At 44.0% G+C, this 26,145-nt stretch overlaps 1 protein-coding gene across 3 annotated transcripts in view; it reads right to left on the reverse strand.

Annotated features, from left to right (window-relative positions):
* Positions 1–1,269: 1,269 nt before the first annotated feature.
* The window catches only part of TMTC4 (transmembrane O-mannosyltransferase targeting cadherins 4), a 63,649-nt gene continuing 38,773 nt past the window's right edge, over positions 1,270–26,145 (reverse strand). For all 3 annotated transcript variants that reach the window (XM_060079799.1, XM_060079797.1, XM_060079798.1), the window contains 10 exons: positions 25,055–25,257; positions 23,415–23,586; positions 23,195–23,326; positions 16,199–16,278; positions 15,916–16,023; positions 15,683–15,824; positions 10,477–10,591; positions 9,331–9,443; positions 4,059–4,128; positions 1,270–2,523 (listed from right to left, as the gene is read on the reverse strand). In XM_060079799.1, the coding sequence (XP_059935782.1) occupies positions 2,375–2,523; positions 4,059–4,128; positions 9,331–9,443; positions 10,477–10,591; positions 15,683–15,824; positions 15,916–16,023; positions 16,199–16,278; positions 23,195–23,326; positions 23,415–23,586; positions 25,055–25,257 (1,284 nt within the window). In that variant the 3' untranslated portion in view covers positions 1,270–2,374. The remainder of the gene's footprint in view (positions 2,524–4,058; positions 4,129–9,330; positions 9,444–10,476; positions 10,592–15,682; positions 15,825–15,915; positions 16,024–16,198; positions 16,279–23,194; positions 23,327–23,414; positions 23,587–25,054; positions 25,258–26,145) is intronic.

Here is a 26,145-nt window from a genome sequence, read left to right on the forward strand (position 1 = left end):
ATTTCGTGACGTTCGCTATCAGGGAGGGGAAGGAGGATGATTCTGCCTCTCAGATTTCCCAAAATGGCAACAATCCCTATGTTTGTTCTGACACCCCACCCCAAACCCAATCCCCTACTGTGATTAGCAACAAAAACAAAGTTTAGAAAAAAATACCAAATAAGAGGGGAACTGGGAGACAGATTTCCACTTCAGTCTTGTTAGAAAGGAAACCCAAGAAATAAATTACAGGGTGGCTGCCTTAAGATGGAAAAAAGAAGGAAGAAAAGAGGAACAGCGCGGCGTACTTCCAAACTCGGCCGAGATAAAAGACTCCCTGAAATATCAGTCAAATGAATGACTGTTTTCTCTGGACGGAAGGCAGCTGCGATGGAAATCCTGAGATGGAGCAGTGAAAGCTAAGGGGATTCGTTCTGTAGGCAGGGGTCCCAGATTTGCATGTCTTGATTTGACACTCAAGTTTTAGTATCAGTACAAAAAGAAAAAAAAAATCTTGAAGGGGCTTTTACCAGAAATATTTTTTTCTTCATTCTCAAAAGATAAGCACTGTTTCAAAGAGAGAAATTTGCTTAAATAAAAAAAAGTCAACAAGCATATAGTACCTCTATTATCTGCCAAGCTAAGTGCTATAGGGACGTAAATAAGAACAAGTCAGGGCTTCCCTGGTGGTGCAGTGGTTGAGAGCCTGCCTGCCGATGCAGGGGATACGGGTTCGTGCCCCGGTCCGGGAAGATCCCACATGCCGCGGAGCGGCTGGGCCCGTGAGCCATGGCCGCTGAGCCTGCGCGTCCGGAGCCTGTGCTCCGCAACGGGAGAGGCCACAACAGTGAGAGGCCTGCGTACCGCAAACGAAAAAAAGAAAAAGAAATAAAAGAACAAGGCAGCTCCTGCCCCTAAGAGCTCTATAAATTGTTACTGTGGTTTGGGGACCATTTCTGAAATGTTTGAAACACAGCACTTTCTTTTCTGAAGTATCTCAACCACTGTAGGTTACAATTACTGATTTACAACTCTACGCAGGTCTGCCCCCGGCCCCCCACAAAGTGAGTGTAGAGAATCAAATTCATCTCCATGTGGGATCCACTCAGCTTGTATTTTAGAACCTGGAGGACTCCACAGTGCGATTCTATTAAATGGTCCCTAAAACCAAATCGAAGCCACATTCTACAAGGATGAATCAGTCACTTTGATTTCATTTTAACGGAAAGAGGAGAGTCAAATAACTTGAAAATCATCTTAATAGATGGTTAATAGGAGGCACCACGACACTTGTATACCAGTTTCTGTAATAATTTTACTGCATAAGAAATGACAGGGATTTTGCATAAACCAATAGGTCAACAGCACACATAGGAGGATAAAACAAAACGAACATGATGATTCTGACCCAATAAAACAGGAGAGTCCAATTCTTAAAAATACCACAAACTCCCCAAATGTGGTTCTTTTGGGGAGAAAATTTACCTCTTGCATTTTTTGGATCTAGTAATGACTATGGTTCCATGAAACTAAATGGAAAACTGCTTTCCAGTCAAAAAACACACAAAAAACAACTTACACAGAGGTGTGTAGCCCTCTTAATACTGGATGTAACAAAAATAAAGACATCAGGCTGCCTGCTTTTGCCTAAAGCATGGCTTTAATTTTCTATCAATAGTGACAGTTTATGTAGGATACTACATAATTTCCTATGTTATGAAACAGCACAAGTCGAAGAATCCAAAAAATATTGCAGGAGTGAATTTCTTCCTACGGAAAAGATGTAGATACACTAGATGTTAAAATTTCCACTCTTCATTCAATTATTTGCCCCATTCAAAAAAAAATACAAATAAATATTTCCTTACAAATGATGTTCATAGCACATTGTTTGGAAAAAAAAAAGATTAAAAAAAATCTTAATTTACTCTTTCTTGTCATTAAATAAAAATTCTAATATACAGACACATTAGATATTTATATAAATTGTAGGAGTCAGTTTGTCATTTCCTGTTCACAATCCATGTTTAATAATATGACTCTTTACAACAACATGACTCACATCCCAAATGCAGGTTTAATTCTGCTGTAAGTCACTCAAGATAATTTTTTTCTTTTTTTCTTTTTAATTAAAAAAAGACTTCATCCTTGGAATTTTAGAATTTATGTTTGAGTTGTCTGAAAAAATACAATTTCAATGCAAAAACCACATCAAGCATTCAAGAGTATATTGCTGGTGCTGTAATCTTTTTGCCATGTCTTTGTTTTCATAGAAAAAAAATGATAAAATAAACAACATGTAAGACTTTTAAATGGTTAAACGTAAGCACATGATATTAATGATCTGCCTCATGCACACACACACACACACACTCAAAAAATGAAGGAAAAAGGCTCAAACGTTTTTCTTTTGCACTTGTTCCAGCTTTCTTCTTAGAAGACCATAATTCTCCTTAGTTCCCGATGCCATTGGGTCAAGCCGCAGAGAGATCTCATAGTGTTTTTTGGCCAAGTCTAGATGTCCCCAACGATGATAAAGCACAGCTGAAATAGCAAGAGATCAATTTCATTGGAAATGCTTCTGAATAACTTGCAGGATTCCCAACCACTTGTACAAAGAAATATTACAGAACCTCTGCAAGCAGTTTTCAAAAATCATTGTTTAAAACAATATTGTTTGTACTGCCAACTTTATTGATTGTAATCACACTCCCTGGTGACTGTCTGTTTAACCACCCCCGGTTACTCCCAGGGCTCTTCTTATCGTTAGGCGTGATCCATCTCCCTACAGCAACACTGTTACATAAAGAAGCAAAAGGAAGAGTACACTAAGTTTCTTGATGCTGCCAGGAAATTTCCCGAAAGCCAGGCTGCACAGGGCTGGGCTCCAGCACTGCTTAGCGCTCTGACCATGTAGAAGACCAGCCGTTTACTTTAACAAAGAGTCTCCTATACCTTTTGGCAAAATAATAGCTTGTTTGTTGCCAGCTGGAATTCAGGGCTCTAACATCAAGATCTGACCATAAAATGATAGTTAAAGAAATCTACTTTTTTTTTTTTTTTGGCTGCGTCGGGTCTTAGTTGCGGCACGCGGGATCTTCGTTGAGGCACACGGGATCTTTTGTTGCGGAGTGTGCGCTTCTCTCTAGTTGAGGCGCGTGAGCTCAGCAGCTGTGGGGTGCAGGCTCCAGGGCACGTGGGCTTTGTAGTTGTGGCGCACGGGTTCCAGTGTGCGTGGGCTCTAGTTGAGGCGTGCGAGCTCAGTAGCTGTGGGGTGCAGACCTCGTTGCCCCGCGGCATGTGGGATCCTAGTTCCCTGACCAGGGATCGAACCCGAGTCCCCTGCATTGTAAGGCAGATTCTTTACCACTGGACCACATGGGAAGTCCCAAGAAATCTACTCATTAGAATGGTAAGCCTCTGACTATTACAATGATTCTCTAAGTAAAACTATCTTTCTGCGTGGGCAGTACAGCAACCACTGATGCTTCATCACTTCTCCAAGGAGAAGCTACAGAGTCTATAGAGAAGAGATCTGGTGGAAAAATACATGACTGAGCCTTCCAACATCAACATGCTATGTTCTAAGAATCTGAATTATTGAGATGTAAAAATGAAAGAAAGGAATTCTAGGGAATAAGTCATTGTGAATACATTCTTAGCCAAGACACAGAACAGAAGAATGCAGGGAAGACCAGGCTAGATAAGGAAGGTCCACTACAGAAGAGGCAAAAGGGCACATGTCAGACGGCAAACTTCCAAACTACTTCTCAGTTTATCTAGGGCTCTTCACTCAAAGAAAGAAAATCTGAGTTTTAACATCAGAAGGCGATTAACTAGTGGGGGATTTTAGGAGTTGTTCTGATCATGCAATTAAGATTTGTAAATATGACTGTTACTTAACTACCTTATTAATGTGATAATTTCCCTAAAATGCCGTATTTTAGAACCAGATTATAAAGGCCAATACAGGTTAGATTTGAATAACAACTCTCCCAACAGTGATTTTCCAAAAATGCACCTGTTTCATTAAAATGACACAGAATTTCGATATGATTCAAATTGAAAAATTTCCTTACCCAAATTGCCATGGTAACTTGCAGTATTTGGATGACCTTTAATTGCTTTGAGGAATAAAGCTTCAGATTCCTAAAAAACGAAATACATAAAAAATAAGGTACTCCAGACGATGCAAAAGTTTTATGCAGTTTTATCATCTATGGGTTTCAAACTTTGAACGTGTTTGTTGTGCTCCACCAAATCCTTCTTCCGGAAACATCTGGGAGGCCCAGCAGGGCCACACCCTGTTGAGAAGAGGCTCGGAAGGATGATCCATTGGGGCAGTGTGTGACTGGGCAAAGGTGACAGGGCAGTAGTCAGGGGATGGTGGCCGCAGAGAGGATGAATATGCTAATGACTCTGCCACCGGCCTCCCTGAAGTGGCGGGAATTCTGCAACCTTAAGCAAGTAGCTTGGTTCAGGGTGCAGGGCAGGATGAGCACAGGTCGGGCAGGATGAGCACAGGTCAGGCAGGAAAGTGCCGGGCTGCTGAGGACACCCAGGCAAATGTCATTTCTGGTCAGCATCGACGAGCTCATTTCTAGGATTCTCAAGGTAGGAGGTGGAGTCTGCTTAACCTGCCCTAAGGACGCACACCCCCCCTCAGCGACCCAGAAGCAGCCCATTCAGCTGGAGGAGATGAGCAGAGAGAATGAGGGACAAACAGCCACCTGTCACCTCAGCCACTGCAGGACTGTATGTGAGTGTGACCAAATGCCCCTGAAGTGCGGAACCGATTCTCGGAGAGACTTGCATTTCCCCCATACGGTATTCACTTCCAACCCAGCCAGAGAAACACGGCTAAGTGTTTTCTAGCCTGCTCATCGTGGGACCGTGGCCGACTGCATGGCCCCTTTTTACCAGAATGTTGAAAAATTAAAGATGCCCCATTGTTCTTAGCAACAGCTGCTGGGGGTGACTATCACACCATCTACATTCGTGTCCCTAAAGGACCACTCATGCTTTAATCAGGGTCACAGGCTCAGCTTCAACAACCAAGGCTGGGGGTTTGGGGACAGGTTTTTACCTCCTATCTGTGCCCTACATGAGCTTCTCCCAGGGGGCCTCCCATACCCAGGATCACATGTTTTATAAAGTGCAGGGAGACCAGTTTCCTTTGCCTTGTGCTGGCTGGGCAAACATCTCTGACACCACCTTTTAGACAGAGCTGGCAGAGAAAAATCTGTACTTTAGAAATGTGGTCTGTGAGGTAATGAATGAAGATGTCAGGATGACACGCAGGATGTCAGCAAACGTCACTCTCAGAACTCAGTTCAAAGTCAGGGTCTACATTCCGAGTTTGGGGAGAGGAAACTCCTTCAAGGAAGTCTAAGTTTTCCCGCTATGTTAGGTATGCTGGAAACAAAAGTGAAAACAATGCAAACAAACCCAAAATCAAATGGATTGTGTAGATCTGTAGCTGTGCTCTTTCTGATGATTTTCAAATGTTTCCATTTAAAACCTCAAATATAAGAAATGGAAAGGCTGAGGAACCTCAATCTACTTTAAAATGCTCCCCCACAGGCAAAGGAAGCAGTGTTATTTGGAGACGACAGACGTAGAGATAAAAGGCAAGTGAGGAGTTCTCTAGGGGATGCTAGATTCACGTTTTGATTCATTCAACTCATTTCTCAAGCGCCCACAAGTGCGGACATCGTTCAGGGAGGTAATAGGGGAAGAAAAAAAGGAGTCAAAGTTTCCAAGCCTGGGGACTTCCCTGGCGGTCCAGTGGTTAAGACTCCGTGCTTCCAATGCTGGAGGCACAGGTTCGATCCCTGATCGGGGAACTAAGATCCCATATGCCTCAAAGCGTGGCCAAAAAAAAAAAAAAAAAAGTTTCCAAGCCTGGAAGACAGAAAAACAATGGCACGTTGAAAAAAGAAGGGGCGTCAGGTTTGTGGGGCACCGTGAGTGTGGGTTAGACATGCTCCATCTTGGGTAACGTTGGGACAGTCCTGAGAGGATGCTTCAGTGGCTCCTGGGAGGCAGGACAGGCTGGAGGCCTCGTTAGAACACGAACGCCCGCAGGTATTCAAAGCCCATGAAGGGCTCATCTAGTAAATCAGGCTTTTTAATGGCCCTGCTCTGGGAAGGGATGAACTATTCACAGACTGACCTTCTGTGGAGGTTCAAGGATGCTTCAAGACGCAGGTAACGAGCTGACTTATGCCAAGGAACTAATAAAGAAACTCACGTTTAAAATCGGGGATTGTTTTTCATCAACAGACAGGTAAAGTAACGTGTTGTTTTCTAAAGTGTGTTAGACAAAATGCGTAAGACCAAGGTTTAGGGTAACACCGGGGACGGAGCAAGGTCTTGCAAAGGAGCAAGTGAGGGTCTGTCTGTGTAGGCGGCGAGGACTGGGCAGTCGGAGGTCATTTCAGCCACGCCGGCCGCCGGGGTGCCACCAGCATCTCAGCAGCATCTTAAACCCACGTCTATTCCCCCAGACAGCCTTTCACGAGGAACACCCTGCAGACCACTCTGGTTGGGAAGGGAATGCGGGTGGTCCAACGTGAAGTTGAAACCATGAGTCACATAGCAAGAATAGCTCCCTCTTCAATTCACCTTCCTTTCTTCCAGTTCAGTTGAGACAAAGTCTCCGTTTGGTGGTGGTTTGGGGTCACCCCCCAACACCTTCCAATCTCCCTTTGAGGCTAACCCAGGGTTCACCCTCAGGCTCAGAGCCTGGGCCAGTAATAGTACCTACCTGAGATTTAGTAAAATTATGCTATTTTCAGTTACCTTATATTTCTAGTAAAGATAGCATGTGTCCACTTTAATTACCATTTGTGTTTAAAATCTATTTAAAGAAATAGATCAAGTGAATAATAAGTAGTATCTAGATGCGGGCAAAAAAGAAAATTCGCAAGGGTATGACATAAATGTCTGGAGTTGGGGAAACTGTTCTCTAAACGTAATCTGCTCTTAAACTCAGGGCCCGGGGAACAGGTGATGCAGAGAGAGAATCAGCACGAGAGGCAATGTTCACCACTGAAAAACATCACTTTTGGAAATTAAACGGCAATAGGCATTATAAATGCTAATGGATTTTCATGATCCTTCGAGTTTCATTCAATAATCACTAGACTAAAATTACTGCTGTGTATGTATACATGTATACAATGTTTCATAGTTATAAATTACCTTCTTGTGCACTTCTTTCTTAGCACCATCTCCATTTTACAGAAGAATAAACTGAGGAGTGGTTAAATGATGGCTGTTGGGTAAAAGCGCTGCTCGGATTAAAAAGGTGCCCCATGGGCTTCCCTGGTGGCGCAGTGGTTGAGAGTCCGCCTGCTGATGCAGGGGACACGGGTTCGTGCCCCGGTCTGGGAGGATCCCACATGCCGCGGAGCGGCTGGGCCCGTGAGCCATGGCCGCTGAGCCTGTGCGTCCGGAGCCTGTGCTCCGCAGCGGGAGAAGCCACAGGAGTGAGAGGCCCGAGCACCGCAAAAAAAAAAAAAAGGTGCCCCATAATCACGTGGATGTAATGAGAATGCTCACATCAAAGTCTCAAAATAGATTCCGGAAGCCTGAACGTTTCAGAACCGAACGTGGGATGTGTTCCATCATTTCACAATGGTGCACTGGGCACTTACAAAATGCCCAGTGGTGGGGGAGGGGTGGAGCGGCAATGGAGACACAAAAATGGGACTTAAGACTCCAGCCTCAAGGAGCCTCCAGGCTCACTATGGACATTGACCAGGAGTTAGTGATAATCTACAACAGCAAATGCCTAGGTGGAAAGGGAGATGCACAGACCGCAGACACCTGTCCTGATGGGGATGGTGGCCCAGCTGCAACGTCTGCTTGCCCCACCCCTGCAAGTCACCACCACGTCACCTCTTCACCCAAGCGTCCCCGCCCAGTGCCCAAAGTTCAGTTCCTTATTTCAGATTTCATCCTGTTTTCCTATCTTAGGCTCAGCACCCTGGCCTAGACAGTTAGGATGCAAAATGTGTAGAGAAACAGGAAACCTATTTCTCCATTCCGCTTTATGGAGTATTTTCTACTTTATCTGGAAAAAAAAACCACACAAAACACCACTGTGAACCGGAACCCAAATCAACCCCAAGTCTGTCACCTTACTAGGAATTCCAGTTTATAAGCTGTGGGATGATAGAAAAATCAGCACATGATTACATAAGCTGCATCTCAAAGATGGTCACTGGACACTCCCACCCCGTCCCAGGCTGACAGATGGCTGGAAAGTCATTAGAAAGGAACCTACACACCTCACCTCCCTCCCCTCTACACAAGTAGGTCTGTAAAAAATAAAACGAAACCCCTCAAAAGGTTATTTGGGGGCAAAATCTAGAAATTCAAAAATGTATTCTGATGCTATTAAACTCCCTGATTATTCAATTCAAAAAGGGTAGAAATGCATGAGACATCTTACTACTGTATTGTTACAGAAAATTATACCGATAATGGTATCTAATGAGCCGAACAGAAGAAGTATGAATTAATCACTACCATTAGGCCGAGTGTGATCAAAATCAGATATGGCCCCTGATTCAAAAAGGAAATATTTCTCTCATGAAAGGACGAAGACACTGCTTCTAAAAGTGTGTTTTCTGTAACATCTGCGCTAGGAAGCCGGGATGCTGGTTAGAATGCATACTCCCTGACCCTTACCCAACGGAGCCACGGGGAGAAATACGGGCATCTGTATTCTCACAGGCTCCCTCGGTGGTTCTGATACACAAAACTAAAACCTGAGATCAGTGCTATTAGGAACAGAGTCCCCTTCAATATCCAGGGAGTTACGTGCCTTCTGATTCACGGTCTACTCCTGGCCCACCCTGGGACCCCAGTTAGTTAGAGGCCTGATGCAATATCTTGTGGTTTTCGTTGGTCAGAAACTTCTAGGGCTTTGCAGATGACCTGTAACTTCCTGTAGGTGATGAAAAACTTGGAAGCAGCGAGAACCCATCCTATATTCTCCACGGGCTGGTACTCTTTGTGCAGAAGTGGACAAGCCCCAGCACCAGAGACAGAATCATAGCTCCATGCCAGGAGCTGGGGCATCTGCTAGGATTTTTTTGGCTTCTCCTCCCCTCCCACGTTTGAGCAATGCTGGTGAATTCTGACCAGAAAGCATGTGGAGTCTGAGTCCACAAATTCATCTCTTGGGCAACTTCTCAAAGCAAACTGACTGAGCCACACTGGTACACAACTACCACTGGTTGGGCCTAATTCTGAATTTAACTGGGCAGACATTACATCAATGGCTCCTGTCAGATGCTGGCATTCACTGCAAGAAATCACGGCCTGCAGTTCACACACCTTGTATTTCTGGGACTTTCCCAGCACGTTTGCCAAGGAGAACATCAGAGAGTGGTCATTAGGTATTAATTCCAGTGCCTCTCTTCCAACAGCTTCAGCTTGGGCTAAATTACCTGTGGGTGAACAATGGAAAACTTAAAAAACATGTTTGCATTGCACTAGTATTTTAGTCTCTCTCTCTAATTAACAGGGCTTATGTGCATTATGTACAATGATTATGAATAAACTACTTAAGATCAATGTAGAAAATGTAATACACACACACATATACAACACTCAACACACACACACGACCTATCAGTTGCAAAGCCACTGCAGTCCAGCACAATTCTGACATAACATACCAACAGCTTTTGATTAAATTCTGTCAAAGCATGTAAAATCTAATTTCAATTTCCCCCAATACCAGTTATACCCAAATCAGAGAAAACAAGTCTGCAGAATAAGAATATCACAGCAACAGTTTAATAACTGAATATTTATAGTATTGAAGCTCACATTCTACACTTTCATTAGGAACAAGATGCATTATCACCCTCCACACTGAGTAGATGGCTTACTAGCTTTAAATTCTGCCAAATGAAAACTATCATTTCCTATGGGATGGCTGGATTTTTAAAAGTAGGGGAACAGAGAAACTTCTAATTGATTGAGTCTCGCACGGGCTAAGAAACCAGGTCACCAAATTTATTACCATTATATCGAAAATAAGAATCTGAGTGTAGGTGTGAGAGCACCTCCTCTGAGTACCGTTCATGAACTTTAGAGCATGGACCTAGCGCCACCCATCTCATAAGCCCAGAAGCCATTCTTACTTACTTCCAGGTACCTCCAGCATCCTAGATGACGGCCATTGCCAGAAGACAGGCTTCAGGAGAAATCAGATGCGAGTGCACACCTGTCCCCATTACTCAACACCAACTCTAAGTGAAGTGTCACCTTCCCAAACATTCCTATTGCAATATGTCAAAGGAAACTCCATATTCTAGAAGTACACACATATGTGTCACGTAAAATATTGAAGCCCATATTAATTAAAAAAAAAAAAAACTCTCACACACACTAGGAAAAAAAAAAGCATAAGCATCTGTTTCCTAATTACCCGACGGCACTACACTGTGGGCTGACCAAATCGCTTCTCCACACCTGTGTTATCAAGGAGGATAATCATGTTGTTCCAGGCCAGGCTGTGCTCTGGCTTCAGTGCGGTCGCGTTCCTCCACGCGTTCAGCGCATCAACGTGACGATTCAGATCTGCGTACTGAACAGAAAGCAGGGACACCCCCAATCAATACTCCAGTTCTCTTTTTTTGCTTTCTTTCTCCAAGATATAACCATACCAAACCCCAAACCAAACCGAACCGAACTTGTATTTATCGAGCTTCTAATTTTTCATATTAACTCATTTAGCCGTCCAAACAATCTCAGTGAAGGAGAGGACTATCCCCGTTTTACAGACGAAGTCAATAACTGAGGCACAGAGAAAGGAAGTAACGTGCCCAAAGCGCCATAGCTAGAAATGGGAGAGCAGGGACTGAGACCAGGTGGTCTAGCTCCTGAGCCTACAACCTTTTAACTACAACCCATAATTTAGTGATTCCAGGTGTCAAAGCATGTTTCAGACTACTGAAGAGAGGTTAAGGAAAAAACCTAATCCTTAGTATTTTTCCAGAAAGACTTCACATAGTCTATCTTTGATAAGGTATTATTTAAAATGGTCAACAAAATATTTAATGTGATTAAAAGCTCTATGTGCCAAATTCACCTTGTGAAGAATGGTCTTCCTGCCTACATCTAAGCTTCCTATAAAAGTGTGAGTATAGGGCCTCCCTGGTGGCGCAGTGATTGAGAGTCCGCCTGCCGATGCAGGGGATACGGGTTCGTGCCCCGATCTGGGAGGATCCCATATGCCGCGGAGCGGCTGGGCCCGTGAGCCATGGCCGCTGGGCCTGCGCATCCGGAGCCTGTGCTCCGCAACGGGAGAGGCCACGACAGTGAGAGGCCCGCATACCGCAAAAAAAAAAAAAAAAAAAAAAAAAAAAAAAAAAGTGTGAGTATATCAGACATACTTTATGAACTGGTTGGAAAAGTCTTAAGCGGTAAATGTAAACCTCTTGGCCAATTTGGAGCCTGTTTGCCTCTTTCAGGAAGGAGACAATGATCTGTTGCTTTCTTTTGAGAGGGAATGTTAACATCGGTAACAATATGAAATGGCTGGCTGTCAATCTGCATAGTTAATAAAAGCACGCAGAGGGGGAAAGTGATGGATTGTTTAACAGGTGACCCTCTTGCCCTCTTTAACTCAGTTCAAATGCACAACTCATCTGAATGAACATGGTTCCCTTAACTCTGCAAAAAAGTACACAAGATTACAATTTATCAGAGTTTAAGGCTATTTCCTTATTTACTGTCAAGTCTGTCTTTTCATTAGACAACAGAAACATTGTGACTTGCCCCATGACCCCACACACAGCAAACAGGTGGCACAGTACCTAAGAAAAAGAAAGGTTTAGGGAATTACAGAAACATTTGTGAATATCCATTTGCTAAAGATGTCGGAATTTCCCATGAGACTCAGAAACTCAAGTTACAATATTTTAGCCCTTAAATGAGGAACTATGTAAAGTTCAAAGACTTAAAATAATTTAGGATGCCTAATTATACCAGCATTTAATTCTCTTTATATTTGATGTTCCATTGATTTCTCAGCCAGTTCTCTCCAGCAAGTGACAGGCATTTGAGTCACGTGGAGATGATCTGTGGTGACATTCTTTCAAAGGCACCCAGGTAAACCAACATAACTTCGTTGACACAACAAAAACATTCTTTACATATTTTATTTTATTTTTTTTCATTACTATTTATTGAAGAACACCACCAGCCTGAACCAGGTAACACTTACTCCTATTTTGCCTTGAACTTTACCTTTTATACCACCTATACAAAGTGAACAAGCACTTTAAGGGAAACAGAGAAAAATGGTGATTTAGCAAGAACTACCCATTCTGAAAGTGGACAGGTAATAAGTATGTTATTTACCTATTAGTCCTATGCTCATCCTTCTATGCTCTGCAAACTACATTTCCCATGGTGCTTTGCTACTTGGCCCCCGTCAAGTCTCTCTGCCAACAGAAGTCACAGGTGATGATCAGAGAGTCGGAAGAGGGAGTAGCGCTTTCCCCCCATTCTCGCTCTCTCCTTCCTTGTCCTTGGCAGTGTCTCTACAGTGGCCATGTCCCCTCCCTCCACAGTCCCAGGGCTGGACTGTGGTCCTTCTGTCACAATCTCAGCCTTCAGGTGATGGTAGCTCCTGAGATGTGGTGCCTTCTCTGAGCTCTTAAATTCTGGTGGCATCCCTTCGTTCCATTTGTTCCCCTAACCCTACAGGGTTTCCTTTTACTGAGTTAATGTCACCTTTCCATGTGTGTTCTTCCAACAACTGTCTAACCCATTCCTTGTATTGAATCTTCTCTATTTAAAATACTTAGCATGGGGACTTCCCTGGTGGTCCAGTGGGTAAGACCCTGTGCTCCCAATTCAGGGGGCCGGGGTTCGATCACTGGTTGGGGAACTAGATCCCACATGCATGCATGCTGCAACTAAGAGTTTGCATGCCGCAACTAAAGATCCCGCATGCCACAACTAAGACCCAGTGCAACCAAAATAAATAAACAAATAAATATGTTTTAAAAAGAGAGAGATTATTTTTTAAAAACATACTTAGCATGGTTTTGGTTTTCATGAATGGATCCTGCCTGATGCAATGAGTCCTTGCAAAATGAACTGTCTCCAGTCACTATTACCGTAATTTTCTAATGTTAGTAATGTGTCCCAAATAATCCAGCTCTTCCCAATTTCCTACGTCACAAGAGAAGTTCATTATAGTCCCTTCTTTCCTGTATCCAGAAATCAAAACACATTTCTGTCTCCCACTACTGAAGAGTGACTGAGGAAGATTTTTTCAAAAAGGAAACTCTTCAGTTTTAAGTTCCTATTATTTGCCGATATAAAAATATACTGGTTGAGCCGTTAAAGATTAAGCTCTTAATGTTTTTAAGCTGTCAAGCAGGCAAAAGCTGGATAATTAAACAACAAAGGAGAGCAAAATCTTTAAATAAGCAGGAACAGTCGGCAGGAGGGAACACAGAAAGATTACTTCACGGTAGCATAATTAGTAAACAGTACACAGAGAACAGTACAAGGGCTCAGTATCGTCAATACTACAGATGCTCTTCTATGTGAGAGTGGGGATGAGTTCCAGGGCCTGGAGCACATGTTAAAATCTTCTATTTTGCATTCTGTCTTCCTTTCTTTGGACGTAACTTGGCTCATTTAGCATTAATTCTCAATTTTCCAAACCCCAAGGAATTGCAGTGACAGGCAGCTACTGGAGGAAGGAAGAAGACCTCTAAGTATTAGAGCTTTAAAGTATAACTGAGGGCTCCAGGCAGATACACTCACTTCACAAACAATACCCTGAAAAAAGAGCTGCCTCCAAAAAAGAAAAAAAAAAAAGAATGAAAGAATTCGTGTGCATCTCAAGTATAATATGTCACGCAAGTCCTAGTGTAGACACAGTAAATAGAAACAGTCATCCCTGCAATAACCACCAATGCAAGTATTTGGATAATACCCAATTTGTTCCCAGATCCCATTCTCACTTCATTAACTTTGCAAGGACCCACCCTGCTCTGTGTGTGACTGGATTTTCTGGTCTCTATTATTACAGTGGAGTTTTACTGTCTCTCCCCTACTCCAAGAAAACAAGATAGAGGACCCGAAAATCCCACCCCAAATATACCATTTTGGCATAAAGACTATTGCACTGAAGGCATTTGAGAGTCAACAGATGCAGAAAGCAGCTTTCCTGGAGCTTCCCTGATCTGACTAAAAGCAGAAACTTCTGAGAAAGGAGGACGGCCTCCCCTCCTGGGGAAGTTTATGGCTATGGAGAAGACAAAGCTACACAAACACACCTCACTTCATTATATATGTGAGGTTTCCCCCATATATTTACCTTCCCACAGTTCGTCAGCTTGGAAGCCTGAAACCTCTTTCTTTGTCTTGTCATTTCTCTACAAATACATAGTTCTCTGCTAAGATGCTACATAAGCCCAAGTTCTAACCATCCCTTTGAGTTACCCCACTTGTCTGCCCGCTGAACACGGTAATAAACTCTGTTTTTCTCGTTACCACCTCAATCACCTCACAGAACTACCTTTTGGTTGTGTGCTTATTTTCTTTATTAAGAAAAGCAAGAGCTTTAATAATTAAGCTGTGCGTCCTCATGGAGGCCTTTCAGAAATGATGACAAAATCTATTTCACTATCATTAGCAATATATGCTTTCAGATTTTTTTTAAAGTAATTAATTAATCTTATTTTTGGCTGCATTGGGTCTCTGTTGCTGCCCACGGGCTTTCTCTAGTTGTGGTGAGCGGGGCTACTCTTCATTGCGGTGCGCGGGCTTCTCACTGCGGTGGCTTCTCTTGTTGCGGAGCATGGGCTCTAGGTGCACGGGCTTCAGTAGTTGTGGCACGTGGGCTCAGTAGTTGTGGCGCATGGGCTTAGCTGCTCTGCAGCCTGTTGGATCTTCCCGGACCAGGGCTCAAATCTGTGTCCCCTGCACTAGCAGGCAGATTCTTAACCACTGTGCCACCAGGGAAGCCCCACGCTTTCAGATTTTAAGATTATTGAACTTACTGTATGAGCTACTGCTGTATTATTTATTTGAAGAAAGAAACTATATTTAAAAAAAGAAAGTCAAGCACAATAACAGCTTTATAAATATCCTGTTAGTAACCAAAACGAGAAAGTCTCTACGGAACACATTATGTTCTACTTCCATTGAATAATCTCAAAGCCCTTTTGTGGGCTCCTGAGCTTTCTTTTATGGGGGGATAGTTACCTGTAAAAATGCAGGAACAGTCCCTTGAGGCACCAGAAGAGGAAAGCTCAGAAGTCACATTATGGGTTCGCTTTTTTTCAATTTGTTTTTATTCAATTGGTGTTTTAAAAACAGAGAGACCAATGTTTATCAGGAAGTAACCCCTTGGAATACTGTTTTACAGGGCACAAAGGGACTCTAAAAATTGTAATTTATTCCTTAGTTTAACCTGTTGCCTTTATGATCTCTCAAACTTGGCTAATTCAAGTTGGCTTGCTCTCTAATTAGAGCTAAAAAAACCTACATATGAGGAAATCAAATAGCTACCTTCAACTGAGATAAACGTACGTGAAAGAGCTTCGTAAGATGTAGAGGGTTAGAATGGGTGTTGCTCTTCTCACTTTATTATAAAGAAGGACACAAAAGCAAGCTTTTCTTCCGCAGCCACAGGGCACCATGTGCTTACCATACGCCCAAGGTTGTAGTAACAATCTGGGTATTTCCTCCTGTGCTTGATCGCCGTCCGGTAACTTTGCTCTGCAGCCTGGAACCGTTTCAGGCTGTTTTGCACGATGCCTAAATTCATCCACGCGGCAGCGAAGTCTGGCCTGGAAGATAATCAAGGAAAAGAAGGGCTTAGCTCCCAGAACGCTGGAGCGCATCTCCATGCCCTGAGCGTGGTGATACAACAGCGCTTACTGTATCTGTACAGCCAAGGACAGCAGCCGCTCTGCTTCCTGGAGCTCATTCCTTTCTTTTAAGATATTTCCCAGATTATTCATGGCATGAACGTACTTCGGATTTAATCTGGAAGTGGAGAGAGACACCAAGCCTGTAGTCTTCACTAAACTCTCAGGAATTGGCAAATGTGTCTTAAAGCTGGGGTCCTCATGGGGACAGGTGTTTAACGCTAGAAAGTTAAAATAAGACATGTGTACTGTAAAGACGGCATTTCTTCTGTGAGACAGGATGCTTGCAGTACCTCACAGCTTCCCGGTAATATCTAATGGCAGCTGTCTGATTGCCTTTATCAGCCAGGTTTTTGCCCACATTGTAGTGAACCTGAAAAGAGAGAGAAAAATTGGCCATCAGCTGCCAGACTTCTTTGTTCAGAGCTGGGATGCCTATCATACCTTCTAAATGAAAGCAAAAGATAATGGTATTGGGCTTCCATGGTGGCGCAGTGGTTGAGAGTCCGCCTGCTGATGCAGGGGATGCGGGTTCATGCCCCGGTCCGGGAAGATCCCACATGCCGCGGAGCGGCTAGGCCCGTGAGCCATGGCCACTGAGCCTGCACGTCCGGAGCCTGTGCTCCGCAACGGGAGAGGCCACAACAGTGAGAGGCCCGTGTACGTACGGCAAAAAAAAAAAAAAAAAAAAAAAAAAAAAGATAATGGTATTAAAAAAACAAGCCCTTACCAGAACTTTAGCTAAACCCCTACAGAGGCTGGGCCGAGCTTGCTGGTGCTTTAGTGCCCTGCCCTGTAAGAAAAGATTCGAGGAAAGGGAGGTGACAAGCAGATGGTAACACTAAAATGTGACAGCAGGATATTGACTAAAGAACTCAACAGAGAAAACTGGGAAGTTAGGAAGCTGGGCTGGTTTCACTGTGAAACCCTGACGGCCCCTCCTTCTCACACACCTGCACCCACTAGGGCTGAGCTGCAAAGTCCAACCACACGTGCATGTGAGGAAACAGTGATGATTCTGTACTTTAAACAAATACAGCACTTTCTTGTATGTCACCTTTCTTCTGTAGCAATACTAGCATTCCACTTGACACTAATCAAATTCCCCCTCCCTCGTTCCTTTAGGTAATGACTGCACCCCAGGCACCATGTCGGCAGCTACAGATACAATGGTGGGCAAACCATTCAGACCCCTGCCTCCTGAGCCCTGGATGGGAGTCAAATGCCCTCATTAGTAAATGTGTCACTCGAAGGGGCCGGGGCTCTGGAGGAAGGTGAGTCTGAGGACGGCACCTGGTTGAGTGTCAGGAAGGCTGTCCTATAAAGGGCCTTCCAGCAGAGACCTGAATGGGGGTCACCCGGTCAAGGGGCTGCCGTGGAGCAAGCGTCCAAGGTGGAGCAGCACGGGGCAGGGTCCCCGGCCTAGAGGAAGCCTGGTACATTTGGCTGAGCAGCTACAGGCAGCCTGGCGTCGCTGAGTGCAGACGGCAGGGGAGACCAGGCTACACAGGGAACCCCGAGAGGCGTTGGGTCCCGTTTAGTCTTTGCCCCAAGAGAAGTGGGAGGCCAGTGCGGGGTCCGTAAGTGCCTGAGTTTCCTAGGGCTGCGGTAACAAAGGACCACAAGCTGGGGGCTTAGAGACAACAGAAATGTATTCCGCCGTAGTTCTGGAGACAGAAACTAGCAGCAGCCAGGCTGGTTCCCACTGGAGGCTCTGAGGAAAACTTCCACACTTGTCTCGTCTTCCGACCATGGCCGGCCATCCTTGGTGTACCTTGCTCTGCGGCTGCAGCACTCGAATCTCTGCCTCTGTGTTCACGTGGCCCTCTCCCCGCTGTGTGTCCTTGTCTCTGCTTTCTCTTATAAGGACACCAGTCATAGTGGATTAAGGGTCCACCCTATTCCAGTATAACCTCATCTTAACTTACATCTGAATGACATCGGCAAGGACCCCCCCTTCCTAAATAAACAGGGCCTAGGATTTGAACACATCTTGGGAGCAGGGCGGCGGGGGGGGGGGCACAATTCAACCCATAACAAAAGCCAGGGGTAGGAGGGTGGCAGAAGGTCAGAATCAGACTTAGGTTAATGTAAAATAAGTCACACTGGGAAACTCACGTGAGTCCGGGAAAAGCCAATGCTGGGGGTCCAGGGAGAGCTGGGCCCCAAGAGCGAGGATGGCGGACGGAGCTGGGAGGTGGTGAAAAAGTGGGGGCGTCTGAGGAACACTGAAGAAGCAAAGAGCCCAGGGCAGCAGAACTAAATGGACTCGTGAGGACTATTACCAGAAGTATTTACCAATCGTCAAACGCTCCTTTTGGAGGCTTACAGTTGGCCTTTAGGCCAACAGCAATCTCAGAGGAGATGATGCTACAGAAATTCATTCAACTGGGTGTGTGCAGGGTGACTAATGATAACTATCAGCAGTGGCTGGCAGGTACTGAGGGGGTGCTTTGGCACCATTAAGTGTCTTGCCCTAGGTTGTGGTACTAGATTTGAACCCAGGCTCCAAAGCCTGTGTTTCTTCTCATTATATCACACCCATTTACCACACCCATTTGTTAAGGTGCTGGGTGAAAACGGGGCCGGGCTGCTCAAGACAATTTCTAGACCCACTCATCTACCCCATGTATTATTTTTTAAGGTAAAAGAAGTTTCTTTTGGGTGTTAAGGGCTGCATTGTGACCCCAAAATTCATATGTTGAAGTCCTAGACCCCAGCACCCCAGAATGTGACTGTATTGAAAGATGGGGGTCTTTAAAGAGGTCATTAAGTTGAAATGAGGCTCTTCGGGGCCCTAATCCAATCTGACTGATGGCCTCAGAAGAGAAGGAAATGTGGACACACAGAAAACACCAGAGATGCCTGCACACAGATGAAAGGCCGTGTGAGGACACAGCAAGAAGGTGGCCATCTGCAAGCCAAGGAGAGAGGCCTCAGGAGAAACCAGCTCTTCTGATGCCTTGATCCCGGACTTCTGGCCTCCAGAGCTGGGAGAAAATAAAATTCTGTTGTTTAAGCCACCCAGTCCATTGTAGTTTCTTATGGCAACCCTAGCAGACTGATACATGGTGAATTACAATAATGGTTTGAGCACAATCAAGTAGCATTGTATCTGAACATTCAAAACCCCTTTTAAAAGAATAATCACATCCTGCCTTATCAATCTTAACCTAGTGACAGCACGTCTTCAAAAATACTGATATTTCTGGAAGGGTATAGCGCACTGTGACATTCTTTAAGCACATACGTACCAGAGATGTTTTTTTTTAAATAAGTTTATTTATTTATTTTTGGCTGCGTTGGGTCCTTGTTGCTGCACCGGGCTTTCTCCAGTTGCGGCGAGTGGGGGCTACTCTTCATTGCGGTGTGGTGCCTTCTCTTATTGCAGTGCACGGGCTCTAGATGCACCGGCTTCAGTAGTTGTGGCACGTGAGCTCAGCAGTCGTGGCTCGCGGGCTCTAGAGTGCAGGCTCAGGAGTTGTGGCTCACGGGCTTAGCTGCTCCGCGGCATGTGGGATCTTCCCGGACCAGGGCTCAAACCCGTGTCCTCTGCATTGGCAGGTGGATTCTTATCCACTGCGTCACCAGGGAAGCCCAAGATTTGTTTTTTAACTGCCAATTTTAAACTCTATACATCTATTTTTACCTCATCGGACAAAAGGAATCACAAACGGGGAAATCACAGGCGATAGAAATGTATAATATTGTGCAGTACACCCCGTATAATTTAAACTTCCTAAACCAAATTACTGTCCATCTGTAGGTGTTACCATCTTTTTTTTTTTTTTTTTTTTTTTGCGGTACGCGGGCCTCTCACTGTCGCGGCCTCTCCCGTTGCAGAGCACAGGCTCCGAACACGCAGGCTCAGCGGCCATGGCTCACAGGCCCAGCCGCTCCGCGGCATGTGGGATCCTCCCGGACCGGGGCACGAACCCGTGTCCCCTGCATCGGCAGGCGGACTCTCAACCACTGCGCCATCAGGGAAGCCCAACCATCTTTATGTTATAGCTTGCAGGAGACTAGTTAATGCTATGGCTCGATCGTGGGTTTTGAAAAGTGGGCTCAAAGTGGATTGATTTTGTGCCTCCCCCAGCCCCAGTCTGGAAGTGTTTACCCACTCCCTCACGCCCCACACACAAAGGGACCGAATCTGGAGACTCCAACCTGTGAGTGAGGACGTATGTGCCTGCGGTCCCCAGAATACAAACACAGCTTCTATGCAGACTTTAACACAGCTCCTGCCTCTTCCGCCCCTGAGCTCCTGCTGCTTTCCTTTGTTACGGGGAAATTCTGTTTTCTCAATAAAAAGCTCAGACAAAGAGCTGAAATGCCCTCTGCAGTAGAGCCGCTGTTCTGTTAGACCCGACGCCACCGACCAGGAGATCAGGGGAGGGAGGAGGGTTGCTTCGCAAAATCAGACTGCAGTGAATTCAATGGAACTAGTTAAAAACTGGATAGCCCCCTAGAAGACAAGCTGTCCATAATTAAGACTGGTAAACAAGTTTACCCAGAGGCCAGCCTTATCCTATGGGTGACGTGGAGGGAAGTATTTGAATAGAAAACAGCTGCCTAGATAACCCATTGTGAAAAACCAAAGCAAACCCCTATGAAAGTTTACCTAAACTAGAGTTTAAAGAATGAGTGATTTTTGTTTCCCGGGAATGTAAAGGATTGAAAAAGCCTATTTATCCTTGAACTTTCCCTCCTGCCTTTGTGATTCATACGCTGAGGCAACGAACCAGCACAGAAGCCACAGAGAAAACCCACCATTACAACCCAAGGATATGTAAATGCAAACGAAGCGAAAGCATCCATAAGGGAAGGAGGTACATTCAACAGCAATGCTAAAACCAGTTTGTTTCAAATTTCCTGTTAAAACTTCATGTTAAACTTAAAATGTTTTAAACACATAAAAATCCTATAACCCATCCTGGCTCATCCTTAAGGAAATACCTCATTGTGGTATATGATCCCTTTCATTGTTAAAAGAATTTAGAATTGTATCCCAGGGTTGATACGAAGTGTCACACACTTTCAAGCCTCGGAAACTAAGAATGGCTGCAAATACAATCAGATACTTGGTGTCTCATCCATAGTAGGAATTTAATTTCTATTGTCTCCATTCAGTCACTAAGACCGAGTTCCTACCATATGCAAGGGACTGTGGGTAATTCAAATGCAGACCAGGCACAGCACTGAGTCTCATTTGTAAACCTGGGCCTAATTGACAGCCAGGTGCCAATAGCTTACTTAATAGTCAGTGAATGTAAAGTGAAAATGAGTGCATCAAATGTATCTCCCGCAATAGAGTTGAATGAAACCAGTCTTTCTAAATGAGATCTCTTCCCTGAAATCAACCTAGCTCCCCACCCCCCGCAAAAAAGGAGAACTTTATTATACTTCAGTTTATAGTGGGAAGTAAAAAAAAAAAAAAAAAAAAAAAAGAAAAAAAACCTATCTTGCTCATACTGAACAGCAGCACTGAAAAATGTTCTTGGAAAGGCTTATCATTACTGGGTCCATTCTGAAGATGAGGTCTTGTGTGTATGTTGTAAATTCAAAAGAGAAAACCACACACACAGACATATGATTATGTGCATGACCATCTGCACAGCCCCTGTGTCTTCTAGCCTATAACATATGAGATCATAAGGCAGATGTATAGGCTCAAACATCACATATGTCCTAAACCCCCTCATTTACTAGGGTAACCTGGGCACAGCACTATACCAGGCCTCTATCTACCACCAAAGTTACTAACTTAGATAAAGTCAGCTCCATATTTCCATGCCTCAGTTTCTTTCATTTGGAAAATTAAAGAAAATAACCTCTCTCTGACAACCTTCGAGGGAGGATAATGGAGATTAGTGATAGAGCCTCTACGAAGAAATCTTGAGTTCCTTCTGGGGAAGAACTATATAAATAGAAGGGGTAATTACTGCCATTCAAACAGAAAAGTAAAAATAAAGCAAATCGATTAACATTATGAAATTAAATCACAGGCAATCTATTTTTAATAGCATACAATAAATGGCTAGGTCAGCAAATCAAATTAACAAGAAAAGCTTGAAATAATTCACTCAATCTCAGCCGCTAACTATAAAACACGAACAAGTTTTTTTTTAATCCAAGGAAAAGACAAACAAGGAGTCAGCACCTTTTATACTATCCCTCACTCCACGGTCACAATAAGACATCAACTATTCATTAGATTTCTTCATATAGTTTTGCCTGAAATCACCATTTTCTCTTAAATATAGAATGTGGAAATGAGACAGAACTCCATGGAGTTTTTATCCCCCCCCACTCCCCCATCACAATTAAGCATCCTAGGAAGCTCCAACTCTGATGACACCAAAGGAGAACGGGACTGTTCTTTAATAATAATGATCTATACTAACAGAGAATTCTTCTAACCTAACTCCTTGGCCTCCCATTTTGAGCAAGTATTCCCTTCTTTTCATTTAATGGGACAACCAAAACCAAAACTAAAAGGAGCCTATGAAAGCAAACATTTCTGGATCACCTGCCATGTTCTAAGTACCATGTCAGGGCACTTCAGAGGCCACATTTCATTAAAGCCTCACAACAAACCCAGGAGATAGGCACTGTCGTCCCGTGTCCCACCCCCACCAATCCCCCCGCCCCTTTGCCCAAAGAGGCACAGCTGGGTAAGTGAAGAGACTGACTTCATCAAGGATACGAGTGAAACAAACTCGTACCAGACTGTGTCAACAAAAACACTGCCAATTTTAAAGTCTGTACATTTATTTTTACCTAATCTGGCAAAAAGAATCCCAAGTAGAGAAGCCACAGGTGACAGAAATGTGTGCTCCTGAACACCCCAGAGGGTCCTTTAAACTTCCTGAACTGAACTGCTGTCCACTCACAGGGATCATCATCTTCCAGTTATAGATTTCAGGAGGCCGGAGCACGTGTTTTGAAAAGTGTGCTCTAAACGGTTCGACTGTGGGCCTCCCCGGACCCCAGACTAGATATGTGGAGTTACCTTCCCTGCCACCACTTTAATCCATGATTTGGACCAACTGGAAGACGAGTAAAAACTTGTTTAGGTAATCTGCTGTTTCACTGACATTGTCTGGTTTTAATGATTTCTTTTGTATTATTTTGGCTAAGTGCAATTTTAATAAATTTTGTCAAAATCATTTAAAAAAAAAAAAAAGAAAAACCCCAAGTATATGATCAAGGTCATGTGCCGGATTCCGTGTGAAGGTAACCATTCTCCTCACTCAGCTGTCGAACTTAAAACATGGCAGCCAACGTACCTTGGCATTGAGAGGACACACAGACAGGGCGCTTCTGAAAAGCTGTTCCTCATTCCGCCACTCGCCGCTGCGGATCACGCATCTCAGCGTGTTTATGAATAAAATTCCCAGGACGAAAGCAGCAATCAGTTTCTTAAGAAGAGAGGGACATGGGAAATGACATTAGTAAAATCCACCCATCGTCTTGGTCAGGAATGGCACCACCGCTCTGGGCCAATACCTTTTTCTTAGTATGTTTACTGAGAACTCCAAATCCGAAAGTCAGCAGCATGCAGTACCCAGCGCTGGGGAGGTACAGGACCCTCTCTGCCACCACGAAGCCCACTCGGAAGAACAGGTTACTCGCAGGAAGAAATGGGATAATGAGAAATCCCAGGCCCAGTGTGAGGATCCTGGAAGATGAGAATTACAATGGTTACTTTTAGACTGTTCAAGAAAGAGGTCCTCCTTAACATTAAATTCACAATAAAGGTCCCCCTCCCCTTTTTTTTTCATGCCAGCAACTGAGAAATGGCATCAGTAGAGAGGGTCTAACCAGGCAGCATTAGGATAAGATATAAAAATCTTACTAAGGCACTTAGCGTCAAGCATAAGGATTAAACTTACAAGTCACAAAATTCATATGAATAAAGTTAGAATGATTACTTTGCGAGGCCTATGAATGCACCTGCCCCTAACTATACCTTAAACTGTGTAGGCGTTGAATAGCTCAATGGATATTGGTCCCAATTAGACCAATTTAGTCCCCGCTCCCCACCAAACTTAACAGAAGTAATGCTACTTAACTGGTTTAAACTTCATGAAATCTGAAATAAACTAGTATCATTTTTGGGTGCTATGGCATAAATTTCAGTCAAGTAAAAAGAAAGCCAAGAGCAATGGAACACTTCTGGAAGTAGGCAATCATTCCCAATCTCCCACAGATGTAAGAGGATGAATTAAGAAGCAAGGTCAAACAACAAGGTCCTACTGTACAGCACAGGGAACTATATTCAATATCCTGTGATAAACCATAATGGCAAAGAATATGAATATAACTCAATCACTCTGCTGTACAGCAGAAATTAACATAACATTGTAACTCAACTATACTTCAATAAAATTAAGAAACAAACAAAAAAAAGAAGGCAGGTCAAATTTGGTGGCTCCTTCCCAGACCCTGTGCCTGTAGTACTAGAAAAATCCTATTGCACGTGTATAGTGGATTGGGACTATGGTTTGTCGCCCTTTAGAATTACGTACCAATTTAAGCCACAGGTAAACTTAAAACTGAATTTATTTTGAGAAATTACTAATCTAATTCCATCAACACTTATGCTTAAAGGAAATCATCTTAAATAGTTTTCTTCCTCATAAAACACATTTGTTTTTCTCCCAATTATTTTCTCAATAACCTTTTTTTCCCTTTTCTGGGTGTGAGAAAGAATAGGCTCTTTGGGGTGGCAATTTATTTTGTACCAAATAACAAGAAAAGGAATCACTGTAGCATCCACTAGGGTTTTCTGAAGCAGAATTGTGAAATAATGGGCACAACACACATCAATTACACTCTCAGTTCTGACCATAAATTACTCTTTACCACCTACAGCGAAAAGGATCTCAAAATGCTGCTTCACGGGGAAAGAGGGAGGGAGAGATAAAGCAGTCATCTGCAACCCCCCGCTCCAAGTTCACTCCCCACTAGTTGAAGCCAGCCATGGATTCCAAATGGATAGAACTCATCCTGGCCATAAACATGTATTTGAAATAAAGGTCCTTAGATATCACTTCCACAAAATCGTTAAAATGATCAGTGCTGGATTTAGCAAAATGCTCCGACTCCACCCAGGGTGGAAGTTAAAATTCAGCTCGGCCTCTTACCGTCTCTTGTGGCTGTCTTCAGAGCACAGGGCTTGGCATATCAGGCCAATTAGGCAAAACCAGAGTGCTGCTAGAGCAATTACCCTCCAGTCCCCGACTGACTTAATGAGGGGGATGCAGCCCATTGACCAATCAAAACACAGCCACCAGGGGCACAGCAGCAACCAGGCATTCAAGGAATAGTAGTAATTATAGTTTACAGCCTGTCAGTCAAAAGAAAAACAAACATTTATTTGATACTGAACTTGGAAAAAAAATATATCCTAGCTTCACTGTGGAGGCATCCATGTTTCTGCTCAAGGAGAGCAGTTGTATCAAATAAGATATTGCCACGTTCTACCTGGGCACGGGCTGTAGTGTGCAGTTTACTCGATGCATTGAGATTTTTAATAGATAAAAATACAGCAAAGCCACCAGACTCTGCTATACATTTGTTATATTTCTGGTGACACTATGCCCTGATTACTCACTGATGCCCAAAGTCTGTGACCCAGGAAATCTGAGGCCGAGGGGTCACCCACGTGCCTGACAACATAAGTATAGGGTCCTACGGTCCTTGATTTCTGTCTCTGAAGGCACAGCTTGGCCTTCAGAAAAAGCAAACCTTTACAAAAAAGTCTGGACACCATAGACTTTTAAAGAGACCACAGGGGGTGGTCAGGACTCCATGCTTCCATTGCAGGGGGCACGGGTTTGATCCCTGGTCGGGAACTAAGATCCCACATGCTGCGAGGTGTGGCCAAAAAAAATAAAAATAAAAAGATACTGCCGATCTGGTTATATTTTATCTTAACCCCACCATGTCAATTTCCTTGATAACCAAAGTGATGGGGTTAGGGGACAATTTAAGGAGGCTGGCAAGAAACCTGACATTTTCTAAACCGCTCCTCCTTAATTTCGTTTAGAAAGGAAATACAAAGGGTTTATACCTTCTCAACGCCCTAATAAAAACCTGGTTTCATCCTAGAACATCCTTGGGGAGAGGAAACACACGTGGAGGTGTTCTGCTTATGGGAGCTTTTGTGGGTGCTGGGGAGGGAGGGAGGGGAGAGCTGGGAATCTGGTGGGCAAAGAAGAGGACCCATCGGAGG

This window comes from Mesoplodon densirostris, chromosome 17 (genome assembly GCF_025265405.1).
Source record: "Mesoplodon densirostris isolate mMesDen1 chromosome 17, mMesDen1 primary haplotype, whole genome shotgun sequence".
Lineage (NCBI taxonomy): Eukaryota > Metazoa > Chordata > Mammalia > Artiodactyla > Ziphiidae > Mesoplodon > Mesoplodon densirostris.